The sequence below is a fragment of the Pavona decussata genome, unplaced genomic scaffold, assembly GCF_977016875.1.
Source record: "Pavona decussata unplaced genomic scaffold, jaPavDecu1.1 SCAFFOLD_214, whole genome shotgun sequence".
NCBI lineage: Eukaryota > Metazoa > Cnidaria > Anthozoa > Scleractinia > Agariciidae > Pavona > Pavona decussata.
In genome coordinates, this window is record NW_028145619.1 from 3,145,269 (window position 1) to 3,159,121 (window position 13,853).

The window sequence follows — 13,853 nt, forward strand, 5'->3', positions numbered from 1 at the left end:
TTCAAGCAGGAACACGTCATGTAACGCGATATTTGTACCATCAAAGATGGCGGCGGCCGAGTGTGCAGACGAAACGTCTTTGAAAGATGTTTTTGAACAGGGATTTTTATTGCATAGCCAAATCGAAGATGGTGATGAACCCAGCAATTCAGAAGTATTCCAGGTAAGATTTATTACTTGACAGGATTAATAATTTACCGTGATGGAACCGAAAACTACAGCTGGCTTTTAATCTTAATTAATTAAGCTTACTTAACCCTTTCACTCCCATGGGAAATGTCGTATTTTTGTAAAACGGCGACTGTAAACCCCTACACCAACTGTAATACACCAATTAAAAGGTTTTATCTGGGGCATTGAATAAATCATTCCAGCTAAGACAAAGGAAGTAACAGAGGAGAATGAAAAGTGTTTAAAACGAGAAAATATAAACCTTAAAATACATCTCACTTCTTGTATACACTGGGTTTTACCCCTAAACTATAGCTTAATTTGCAGATCTTAGCACATAGTCTCTTGTCAAATGGTGACTTGGTCTTAAAAGTGTAAGAGGAAAAAGTTACAAAAAATGGAGGGGTGGTCAATCATGTCTTATGTAGGAAAGGGGAAAGATTTTATGCTTCCATTGTGCAGATCTCTCCAAGGTCTGTTTGGTGTCCAAATTTGATACAAAATTATGGATCCAATATTGGGCATGTAATGACTTTTTGTGCCATATGGCACTCAGTTCCGATACTTTATTAGGTAATCACTTGCCAGACCATTGTTTCCAGAGACTCCCTATATACTGGTAAGCAACAGGAAAGTGTAAGAGTTCTGAGGAACTGACTGCATTGAACTTCAAAAGTCGTACTTGTACTCAAATCCAGGGCAAACCCCCGGGCATTTGACTTTTTTGAAAAATTTTTGGTCAAATTTCCCATCATGTTGGCAATTTTACGGTCAAATGCCCCATCGAAGGCTCACAAAGTGTTGAATTTCCCACTCGCTAGATTAATCATTTCAAGATCTGCACTCTTGGATTTGACTGACACATTAAACCAGGGCGTACCTAATCGATCAAAATTGATCATCGAAAATGTAATTGATTAATTGATAATACTCGATATTTGTTGATTGATTAGTCAATTTAATCGATTGAAGTCAATAATCACAATTTTTTGTCACATCGGTGGAAATCGAAAATCAAACACGCGATCTGATCTTATCATAACACTGCATAACACTTACCTTCAAGCTTACCTTTGAAACCGCTTTGTTGAGAAAGATGATGTTACTTTCTCCAGTGGTAGCGAGTTTTCTTGTTTTTTGTTTTTTTTTTTCATCAGGATCAGCGTTGTAAAGCTTTTTAAAGTAATATTTCAGCAGATTTCAGCCCAGCAGTCCTATGGTGCAGTGAACTGTGTACTCGATCTTTGCTGTACTTACGATTATTGAATAATGATAACTAACAAACAAATCAAAGGAAAACTTTTACCCATCCTTGTACTCTAGAATTGTCAGAATCGCAGTAACTATCCGGAGCCACAAGTGTAAAAACTGGCAAACTGTCATCCGTTCTCCAAGAATTTTGAAGGGTAATTTTCGAGCGCTTATGGGGAGGTACGCATGGTGGCTTACGCAGTGCTTGTCTAGGCTTTTAACCCGCTGACCACAAAAACGACAACTTTTCTCATTCAAACAACGTCTTTAATATCAGCAATAACTACACTATTAAAGAACGAACTATGGTAAATTCTCGAAAGCGTTTAGAGGATCACAATTGTGGAATAGCTTACTAAGGATAACACCTCAAAGTATATTTTCAGAAAAGGATTGGAAGCGGAAACGACAGTTTCGTAACAGTTGCAGTGTTTATGTTTTAATCCTTTTCAGTTTCAAAATTTCAGTAATAAAAATCCTATAGTCAATCTTAAATAAAGTGTAAAGGGAATGTTCATCAGTTCAGTTTGGACTGCTATGTTTTAGTTCAAGTGAGTTGTGACTCATTCTAGAGTAAAACTGCGAACTTTATGAAAGAGAATCTTCGTCCATTTACTTTTCGATATTTTTCGAACAAATCGATAAAATTGATAACTAATTACAGAAATCGATCAAGATCGATAGTCACAAAGACGTGAGTGATCGATTTCTATTGATTTCCGATATTAATCAATTAATTAGTATCGATTTCAATCGAGTATCGAAAATATCGATTAGGTACGCCCTGATTAAACTCTCTAATGTCCTAATCTGCACATTAAAGGCCAGATCTTCCTATGGGCAATCAACTGATGTTTTTACTATCAGTGCATCAGAGTTTTTAAACAGATAGGTAGGGAGTGGGACTTATCCAAAAAGCTGACTTTGAAGAGCTTTTATGGTGTTTTTTCTTCTTTGCCTCCCAATGTAGAAAAAGGTGACCTCAGCCGTGAATCATTTTGTGCGTGCTACAGAGATGGTGAACAGTCTGGGTTTGTTCAGTACAAATGAAGAATTAGCTGAGGTGCCGACTTCTGAATTAAGGTTAGTCTATACATTACATACTGCAACAAATTTCAAACTATCTCACAACTGGTATTGAATGGCCTTTCAAAAGATACTTGGGTTGTTAAATTTTAGTCTTGAACATTTCATAGGTTTTGCTCTCTCCATTCATCTAAGAGCCTCAGCTTCTTAAGCCTTGGACTTATTTCCCACCCGTTGTAAAAATAGAGTACCACTCAGGATCGCTCAGATGGATGATGTGGGCACCTAAAAGTCAGTTATTAGCTACAGTCTCATAGTTTTGAGGTTTAAATTTTTCAAACCAGTTTAATTTTATTTTCCTTTTTGTAGTATTCATTACCACAATCAGACAGAGACAAAGGGAAATAAAAATCTGGTTTGAAAACTTTTAAACCCAAAAAAATCTTGAACCACAACATAGCCATACTTTATTTATCCACAGTTAATCCTTCAACAAGTCACACAGATAAACTAATTGTACCTATAGATACTGATCTGTGAGCAGAGATCCCTTCAATCTTCCGAGCAAAATCACAGGCTATAAAAGGGAATTACTCACTCTGGAAATTGTGGCAGAGTATAATGATTATTATGGCTGTGATCTGAACTCTGCAGCAGTAATCCTTGTCTTAGGAAAGTGCTAAATGGATAAGAAATTAGCTTATTACTTCAAATTTCTGGTTTACAATATCAATGCTTTTTCAACCCCGGAGGTCATGTGAATTATATATGCTGATGTCCGATCTCACCCTTGCACTGAAGTAATGTAAACCGCATTTGAATATATGTCTATAAAAAATGTGATATATAAATACCATTACCATTACCATAATGATATGATCACCTAAGGTGAATTTTTTTTTATATAATTTTGTGATTAAAAAAAGATTAAAAACCAGTTTTTTTCTGTAAGAACAGTATGGGGATAAGATAGGAGAAGTTGTTCTTTGATATTAGGGGTTAAAGGGTTAGGCATTAAATGCACATCTTCTTGCCATGATATAATATCCTCTGTCCTTTCACTTTTCCACAGATTTCTTTTGCTGCCTGCATTTCTTGGAGACCTGTTTCTCAGACAAATGGCTCCTGACAGAATGACAATACTTAAAATTGCAAAGGTGGGATTGTTTGGTAGATCTTTACAAGTTGTCCATGCCAGAAGGCTCTAACGTTATGATGCTGGCAAAGAAACAGACCAAAAATCCTGTACATGTACTCGCCTGGTCATTGAAATTCACTCACTGTTGTTATACAGTCTTTTTTTTTTCTTTTTTGACAGTCTTGTTTTAGAGGACTGTGTAACAATATTGTTATTGCGTGACACTGTCTCAGCCTCATGGCACACTGATGTCATGACCTCAATTTCAATAAAGATTAGCTTGTTGAACCCCCATTTTGAACGAGAGCCCATCTATCTCTCTCGTCGTCTGTTCGCGCACTAAAGATTCCTACTCATACAACTTGTTACAGACGGTATATGCAAGATTATTTCAGGTCTTCAGTTTTTTTTGCACCAACTTATGTATATTTCCTCTGGATTATTAATCAGAGGCATCCATCAAACTGAAAAAATTTCCCTGATGCACTTTTGTTCAAAACTGGTCATTTTTGTCAGTTCTCTCTGACAACTTCACATAAAAGTTAAGCCCATGGTGATTAATGGGGATTCATTCAATATGGGGAACTTTTATGTCAGCATTTTTAACAAACCGGTTTTATGTGATTAGTGATTACTGCAAATGCTAAGCCTGTAAAAAGAAACAATTTGGGTATGTACTGTCAACTCCCTTTATTGCGAACACCCTCGGGACAGTGAGTTAGTTTCCTTTATAACGAGAGTCAGAAATAGCGGGAATTTATTTCAGTCAAACATCTGTAATTAATTTTTGCCGGGATTTTGTTGCCGTCTGTGTTATCGGAATGTCTGTAATAGCGAGTGTTTGCAAGGCGAGAGTTGACTATAGATAGCCTAGGGCATAAATTACTATCACGTCACAGACTCGCTGAATAAACTGACAAATCAGTCAGTTAACCATGCAGTCAGTCAGTCAATCAGTCAACAGTCAACCACAGATCAACCAACTAAATGAAATTTGACCTACCCATCCTTCCAACAACTGACCAACTGATGGACCGATCAATCAATCAATCAATCAACCAACCAATCACTGTTGTTCCGTCCTACAATAGACTACACCAGCTCTTCATACTTAGTTGATTGTGGAGCAGTGCTGGCTCTGACTAAACAGTCTCATCCTGTTTAAAGGAATGATAAACAGACAAAAGCATTAGCACATACTAACGTATCAGCTGCTATCTCTGTAATTGCTGTAAATTATCAAGGGTGTCTATTTGGAGGGGGGTTGGGAAAAAACAGTGTAGAAGTGGAAGTGTTTTTTATGTTATTTGCAGTTTCAATTGGAACCCTGTTTAAATTTATTTTTCCATTAAATTTTCGCTCTTCTCAGAACTTTCTCAAGGGTAGCAATTTCTGTTTTCATTATGGTGTTTTTAACATTTTTATTTTTGTTCTATAGATTTATTTTGTAGATTATTTAAAAAGATGCAAAAATTATGGAGTAACAGATATGGTAAGGATAACCTTTTTGATTCTTTTATTAGTGTTCAGTTCAAGTGGTGTGGCATGTTTTTCTGATTTGTTCAGCATTAAATGGGGTGTATTAGTTAACTGAAGATTGCATGTGTTTGCTATTATTAATGAGAAAGCTAGTGGCTACAGCCTAGTTTCCATTGTAGTGTTTTTTTCCTGAGGGACACAAGAAAGTTTACATTCAGTACATGTAGTGCTTCTTTGCACCCATGTTTGTAAGTCCCTGTAGTTTCATGATCTTTAGAGAGGGGAGCCACTTCATTTAAATCCGTTATGCATACAGACTTTCAAATAATTTAGAACAAACAAACGCACAAGAACTCTTAATTTAAACAGCTGTGACTGTATGTGCAATGTTTGGTTTTATCAACAGAGTTGATAAAATAATTTGGACACTGTGCAGAGATTTGAGTGCTAACATTACAAGCGTTAGCCCTTCATCACAGCAAGTTGAAAGCCTCACGCTTGAAACATCAGCACTCAAATCTCTTCGCTTATTTTTTATACTCCTCCACTGATGTAGCACCACAGTTTCTTTAGAAACTATCCCTCTTACATGTATGCATCTGCAATAATTTTGTAAAACTGTCATATTATTATGTTAAACAACTGAAAGAACGTGTTCATCGTTGTGGAGATAATTTCATGCAAAAAGAGCATCCTTTCTGAAATTAAACATAGAAGGCCCCAAAGTGAAATGCGTGGTTCCAGTCCCTCCCCACCCCCTTCCCCAAATGAAAAGAAAAGGAAAGTTTAAGGCGTGGGGAGGGGTCTCATAAGCCAAACAATTTTAAGCACTATGGAGATTTTGTGAAACTACACAATGTGCCATTTGGGGAATGAGTCTTTTCGACTGATTTACTTTTCTGCAAGACTACAAAAATAACTGGCCAAGGTTTCTTGGAATGAATGAATTGTGGGCTAAATGCCAAAACTGAGGGAAATCCTGTTATGCATGCAGTTGTTTCACTATTTAGGAACACTTGAATTATAAATTAAACTTTCTCGTTTTCTTTTTAAAGGACCTGTCCAGATATTTAGAAAATTCTAGTACATCTGAGGAGAAGGGAAGGAATCTTCAACAAATGGCATACAGTCGTCAGGAAAAGGTAGCAAGATACAAGGAGCAAAAAGAACAAGAAAGAAGGCTAAAGGTAGTGAAAAGGAATTAATTGTACACTTTAAACAGTTCACAGGACAAAGCTACAAAAACAAGAAACAGGTAACAAACAACTTCAAATGACAAGGGTGTGTATGATAGTGGGCAAGCTAATGGTTATTAACCCTGTAAGCCCCAGTGGTGACTAATATCTAATTTCTCCTTACAATCTTGCTGCTTGATTAAACATTTAAGTTAGGAGAATAAGGGAAATAAAAGATGAAATTCCTTGATTTTAAGACAAAATCTCCCAACTAGTAGCATAAGAAATATATGGAGGAGAGTGAGGAGAATATACATTTTGACATTGAGGCTGAAAGGGTCTCAATATTAATCAAGTGACATCACCATCCAAGCCAATTCCTTTCCTCCTAAGTTTAGTTGTACATTGCCCAGTTCATCCTCTTTTTTTTCCTTGGGAAGTTAAAATGCATGGCTTAGTCTTTTAGTTCAAAATGATAATAGGACTGAGTGGAGTCCAATTCAGTCTGTAATCATACAAACAGAATTGGGCTCCACTCAGTCCTATTACCAATATTAATCATAACTCCAACAAAACTTGAAAAAAAAAAAGCCAACAGTTTAACATTTCGGTGAATAAATAGAGGACAACATTTGAGTTAAGTTTCAAGCTCTTTTTAATTACATTGCATACAAATGACGCATACTGTCCAATAACACCAGGCATGATGCATAAACTGTCCAATTAATGCTCACATAGGACCTGCTGATACCCCCCAATCAGATTCAAGAATTTTGTTATAGTTATGATTAATGTTGTTATTATAGGAACTCAGAGCCATCCTCAGTGATACTGCAAAAACTGCTCTAGATGAAGACACTCAGGTACTGCACACCTTAATCAGGTTGTGATTACAAAGTTATTTGTGCAAAGACTTTCCTCTTTTCATGTTTCATACCCTTGCTTCCCCTTCTCTTCCATGGCTTCTTTCTCTGTTGAACTCTAATGTAAATTGGAGAATAATATTGTAAGAATTCCCTTGTTTGCTTCATTGCCCCTCATGGTTACCGCATTGGAGATCAGATCTGTAAGTTAGTCACTCAAGTCCTAGCCTCTGCCCTCACGTTGTTTCATTAGAAAAAAAATCCATGTACATGCATGTAGTTTCTCATTAGATATTGAAAGGTTAATTTCAAAAAATTTTGTAATTTTATGGGGAGCTTTCACTAATGTATTACCACCAATCAAACAAAATGGATTTGAAAAATATTAGCAATGTACATGTATCTGGCTGGGTACATGTAGGTTTTGGAGCTTTTGAGAAACAGGCCATGGGAGTATACTGTATAGCTACTAATCTTCAGATCAGAAGCAGCGGTACCCCTGCACTTTCCTTATATCACGGTTTGTTTACCATAAATTAATATATAAGTGGCCCCCCTCATATAAGTACCCCCATTTGTCCCAGAAATGTTCACTGCACTTCCACCCCATAACCTTTAAAGTACATAGGAATACTGAAGGAGAGTAAGGATGTCCTTTTAGTCTCTAAAAACCTCGATTAACAGCTCAAAACTTCAACTATGACTTACAAAATTGTTAAGAGAATACTAGGCTTCCCAGACACCTATTTAAGGATTTACGGTATGTGAAACTATACCAAGTTATTTTGTCATTTATTTCCTGTTCACAGAGAAGCTATTATGTTCTTCTGTTGAAGTTTTGGGTGAATAAAGTTGTGGAACATCTCACAAGTCTACATAGTAAGTTACATACCAAGTGTTTTGGATGTCACATGGCTTTAGTGTCAATGTGTGACAAAACATATTTAATTTATCTATCTATCTTTAGTAAGTTACATCTTTGGGGTAATCCATGATTTCCAGTTTACTGAGGTTCGTTAAAAATGATTTTGAAAGGTAATTTTAAGCAAATGGTGAAGAAACATCTAAGTAAATACTGGGGGACAAAAATCTTTCAGAAGAATCTTTATTGATTAGTAATTAAAATCTGATCAAACTTCCAGGATTAGCTTAATTGGGCTTTGAACTACTGGGTCCTGGTGTAAATCTTCAGAAGTGGTGTGTGTGTAATCTTTACTTGTTAAATTTTCAGGTGAAATGGAAATCCTAGAACACATGAAGACACTTAAGAGAGATGGTGACGAGAGCAAGCAAGAAAACAAACCCTCTGCAACAAAGGTACGAGTGCTTATGCCAGAAATGAGTTTTGGGCAACTTTAGGCCATCACTGTTTTTGTCTCTGACTTTTGCAGTTCAAATTTTTCCTTGGTTTGAATTTTATCTTTCTGTGGTTCCTGGGTATATGGTAATGTGTGATGATGAGTTTGAAACAATGGAAAATAAATTATTTAAACCAAGAATACAATTGAACCACAACATCTCCACTTACCCTTATCTAAACAACCCAGATCTGACAGTTTCAAAACAAAGAAAAGACAATTTTGTGCAGTTCCAGAATATATCCATACCTCCCCCATGGAGGGTCATTAGAAATTCTGAGGGGGAGGGTGTGAGGGCCACCTTTACAAAGGAAAGTACAGCTGTGTGAAGTTAAGTTGTCTTGAAAGTTAAATAATTATGTGAAATTCATAGATTTGAACTGCCGGTGAAAGAATGAACAACTGAATGACCCTTGTATTGTTGCATACATGTACTTAACATAGTTACATAACTGCAATGGTCATTCATTGATTCATTCTTTCACCTGCAGTTCAAATGTATGAATTTCATATACATGTATTTCACTTTCATCTCATCAACACTATGGGTATATTACAAATTATTAACAAAATGACCAGCACTCAGTTGGCTTGATAGCTCAATTGGTAGAGCAGAGGTTATGGGTCCCAATCCTGTTTAAGCCTGAATATATTTTTTTTCAGCCTTTCTTTGCATAACTGCATAGTTCCATCTAACTGAGATAGTCATTCACTTATCCATCCTAAGTTGTCTTCTTGGCATGTACATATGGATCTGATTTATTGTTAAAGACCACCCTGAAGGTTCTTTCCTGAAGTCTTTCCATTTCATGTTTATCCAAGGCTTAGGCTTTACAGAAGTGCCAGTATGAAAACTACTGACGGCAACTTGTTTGTTCAGTCTCAACAGAACTTCAAACCAATCCTTATCACAAGGGAGATGATCAAGGTAGAGTTTCTTTTTTTCTTTCTCCATCCTCGCTCATGGTAATTTGACTGTCTAACATGAACATTGTAAAGAATGATGTAATAGTCAGTAAGTGACACCGGCATACTCGGAAAAAAAATCAGAGTGCTCCTATCGGGAGTCGAACCTGAGTCCTTCCGATTATTAGTTCGGATGCTCTACCACTGAGCTACAGGAGACTAGGGAGCTAAGGCCATTAAACTAGGTTCATGGGACAAACATCCTGGAATGTCATGTGTGGCATATGCACAGTGGAATAAAATTAATGTGATAGAAAATTTTGAGCCTGGTGAATAAATGAGAAATTATGATGTATTATTCAGTGACACAGGCATACTCGGAAAAAAAAATCAGAGTGCTCCTATCAGGAGTCAAACCTCGTACCTGATCACATCAGGTTTCTAATTAAGTGAATGTTCCCATAATTCTGTCATGGAAGGTTTTTGGTGGAACCTTCTACCCATCTTAAAATTCCAGTCAAGCCACATATGTTTTAGATGCCCCCACTCCCTTTGGAATATCTGTCAATGCTCCTGCCATCCTCTGTCCCTGCAGATTAACATTGGCACTTGCCTGACTTATAAATTATACTGAGGTGATTGTCTTGTCTGGTGACTTTTTTTTATTGTTTCGTTACACTCTGTGTTGAATCTTTTCTAATTTCTTCCTTGTGATTGATTTTGATATGTTCTTCCTATCAGAACAAAGTATTTGGTGCAGGTTATCCCAGTGTTCCTACCATGACACAGGAGGAATTCCTAGAGAAGGAAATTCTGGAAGGAAAAGTTGTTTTGGATTACAAAGAGTAAGTCATTAGTAAAGTTGAATCATTGTCATCCTCATTTGGCATCAAACCAAAGTCAAAGTCTGTAGCTTATGATCAGTCAACTTTCCCTGTCATTAGCAATATTATTTTTCTGGCTAGGAGCAAGTTATATCTTCTTCCTTAGAATACCTTGTAGTATATATACCCTATGTACCATATATTTTCCAGATATGTTATGTGATAGTGCCTCTTAATTCAGAGGTATTTTTGCACAGAGTATGACCATGGAGGGAAATCAGATCTTAGCAAGGGTTATTGGAATACAAAAAGAAATTGAGGATAAACATGCATTTTTTTAGAGATAATTTCCCAGATATAAATAATACATAAAAATGTATGGTTATTTTTTTCCAAATGAAAGCTTGTATCTCAGTCTTTAAAAAATGCAGTTACCCTTAATTTTCTTTTGGGATTCCCATAACCTTTGCTAAGATCCTCATTCCCTACATAGTCAGAAACCACACAAAAAAATGTTTTTGTAGGTGCTGTCCTTAAGAAACCCATGTTTCTCTGACCATCCCAAGATGTACAGAATGTATGGACATTATGGGAGTTTAAGAAACCACTACGGCAATGCCAATGAAAATGTTGCTTGAAAATATGTTTGCATTACTTGTAATACTTTGCGATTGTTCCAATTTGTTGAGCATTGTGTTCAAACTATCCAGTAACAGAACAGGTGGAAACGGAGTGAGGCAGAGGATGAATAAAAATTTATCTTCATGTGTTCGTGTTCTTCACAGAACCTTGAATTTGGTCACTTCACATAAATTCATTTGTTGTTTGGCCAAGTACATCTATAGAAATTACAGCTATAGAAATTATTATTATTACTATATGCAGTTGATAAACGTATGGATGCTAAAATTGAACCACATAGGGCGCACAGCGTAACCTATGCGATCTGAAGGAACTATAAAAAGAAAACTGCCGAGTTAAAAAACAAATTGAGGATAAAATATAAAAATCTATTATCATCATTATTATTAAATTATTATTATTATTATCAAAGAAGTGTGCCAAAATTTATAATGCATGTGTGGGACCTTTGTTTTTCTCATTAAATCTTATTGTTTGTGATGTTCTTGTTGTCGTCGTCATCGTCGCAGTAGCTTTTTAAACTCCCTGATAGCAAAAGGAGGCATTGTGATGTAACAAAAAGTAGCCCAGCTACAAAGAGCCCATTTTAACCCTGAAAAAGGCCCTTGCAAATCTTGTCACTCATTCTAGAGTAGCGGAGTCACCCCCAAGGTGCAAGTGGAGGTCACGTGGGGTTAAACTCCATGTCCCATGTACCCATACTTGATTTGACGGCCGAGTCAATCTTAAAAGGTTTCAAATATAAGTTAAAGCTGTTGCTTTTTTCAGTGACCAGATGCACAACGGGACCAAGAAAAGTGACAATGAATCTGATGATGAGGATGATCCAGCTAAACTACAAAAGAAGAGGGACTGGGATGAATGGAAAGATGGTTAGTTTGTCACTTAAATTTGTCTTTGTAGCAAGTCCAAGTTAATTTAAGTAAGTAGGAAAAAGAGAGGTGAATGGTCCTTCAAAAGCATGTGCATACTAACAACTACTAACTAAGTCTTGAAAGTGTTTGTCAAATTTCACTTGTTTTGCATGAAGCCATCTCTTGATTTCTTTTGTAATAAAGCCTAGGGTTCACAGAAAAATTGTTAGTTTGATCATCTTTCAAGTAATAGATCAAACACGAGGAAGAGTGTTTCCTCCGATTTCCAAACACCGAGAAGTAGGTTGGAAAAACGAGGCGCAACTGAGTTTTTTTAACCAACTTCGAGGTGTTTGGAAATAGGAGGAAACACTCTTTCGAGGGTTTGATATAGCTTCTCAAACTATTGATAATTCTTGGAGAAATTCGAAGCAAAAGTTCACAAAATTTTATGATAATTAAGATCACATTTCCAAACCTCCTTCACGGTAGTGATTTCCTGTGTTTTCTCTTCATGAGTTCAAGAAAGCCTTGTCAACGATTTACTGTTCACTTGTCCCAGAAGGTGCAAATTATCTGATTGGTAAAAATTGAAGGGGTGCCTGGGAAAAAGCCCTAATTGACTTCTGATGAATTGCTAGATTCTCCTTCTCCTTCCAAGTTGCCTTGTATTCACTTGTGAAAGAAAACGAGAATTTGACCTTACATCAAAAGTCACTTAAGTAGGGCCTTACTCCACGCACCCCTTCAATTATTTGCCATGATACTACGTGTATTTGTTTATAAATCAGTGACTCGTTAATTCCTTTTAGACCATCGTCGTGGTTGGGGCAACAGAGAAAACATGGGCTGAGGAGATGACGGTACAAGGATCTGTTCACATGTCCCTGGCCATGCAACAGTGAGCTGTAATGTGTGTCACACTGCAGCTGATGTTGCTTGAACACCATGCTTGCTTCTACCAAGGCACAGCCAGTAGAGCAGGACTTTCATCCCAAAGTGTGGAGTGGTGAACATTAAATGCCAACAATCAAGGAACTAGTGGAAGCAATGTGGTTAATTTCTTGCATCTGTGACTTTCCTGAAAAGCACCACTGACTACATGCATAGTAGGTGTTTACTACTACAAATACTCGTGGAAAGCAACACATGTAACTACAGTGTAACACCATTAATATGGCCACTTTCAGGCCGTGAAAATGTGGTCGTCATAATAATGGGTTGGTCGGATTAACATGGTTGTAAAACTAAGGAAGTGACTGGACTTTCAATTAGTTCAGTGCAGAAATAAGTGGTCATACAAGGTGGTTGTAAGGCAGGTTCCTGCTGTATTGGTCGTCAGAGAAAGCCAGAAGCAAATCACTGTTGAGTACTATTGTATTCAAGGGAAAGGAGTTTCTGCTTTCTTTGAGGTTTTAGACAGTTTACTTCTTTATATGCAAGCATCACAACTCTCAGGTGGTTCATGCATCCCAAAACCTGTACCTTATGGGTTTTTTTTGCTGTTGATAAAACCAAACATTCGTCACAACTCAATAGGTGGCGGTTCATTACTGTACAATTTTTCTGGGGACATTAGTTTTCTCTTCAAAATAGCAAAAGTCAGCTTGAGCTAAGACTTAAAAACCCTCAAAGTCAGGAGTTTCTATTTCTTTAGTAATTATTTGGTGACAGACTCTAGGATTAGCAGCCAGGTAAACAAGTGTTTTGTCTCAGGTCACCAGTGCCAAAATTTTAATATCTGTTCATAAATTGTACATGGACAACACTATGAGGACAGTGTACATTTTCATAGGTCATAGATACAGCTAAGCCCCCTTTGAATTGACCTCATTATTGCAAATCTTTATGAGAAAGGTATGCATCCATAAAGTTAACACTGTTAATAACCTATCTGCAGAGTAGTTCAGTTTCTTTGACTTTGATCTTTTGAGGAATGATTGTATAACCCTAGAGAATTTTTCATCACCATTGGGGACTGTTGTCATGGAGGTACAGCATGATAACAGGAATGTTTGAGGACTTGATATATACAATGGTTTTGAAAATAGTGTGAAAACCCAAACCAACCATGGCTAACTTGCATGCATTTCCCATGCTCTGTACCAGTGAAACCTTTCACTCCCAGGAGTGATCAATATGTAATTTCTCCTTACATTATCAATA

At 36.8% G+C, this 13,853-nt stretch overlaps 1 protein-coding gene and 1 non-coding gene across 3 annotated transcripts; one reads left to right on the top strand and one right to left on the bottom strand.

Moving 5' to 3' along the window:
* The first annotated feature begins 13 nt into the window (after positions 1-13).
* On the top strand, positions 14-13,580 carry LOC146460317 (immunoglobulin-binding protein 1-like). 2 transcript variants are annotated; one of them, XM_085088223.1, is made up of 13 exons: positions 14-163; positions 2,393-2,505; positions 3,521-3,605; positions 5,025-5,078; positions 6,121-6,252; positions 7,047-7,103; positions 7,913-7,982; positions 8,335-8,420; positions 9,342-9,389; positions 10,109-10,212; positions 11,602-11,705; positions 12,500-12,547; positions 12,586-13,580. In XM_085088223.1, the coding sequence occupies exons 1-12, from the start codon at positions 47-49 to the stop codon at positions 12,538-12,540; spliced, it is 1,011 nt and encodes a 336-aa protein (XP_084944349.1). In that variant the 5' UTR covers positions 14-46; the 3' UTR covers positions 12,541-12,547; positions 12,586-13,580. The 2 variants fall into 2 exon arrangements, with proteins under 2 accessions (XP_084944349.1, XP_084944348.1); XM_085088222.1 differs by having other exon boundaries at positions 12,500-13,580.
* Positions 9,514-9,586, bottom strand: Trnai-aau (transfer RNA isoleucine (anticodon AAU)). Its single transcript has one exon. It is a non-coding gene; the product is annotated as a tRNA-Ile (tRNA).
* Positions 13,581-13,853: the final 273 nt, after the last annotated feature.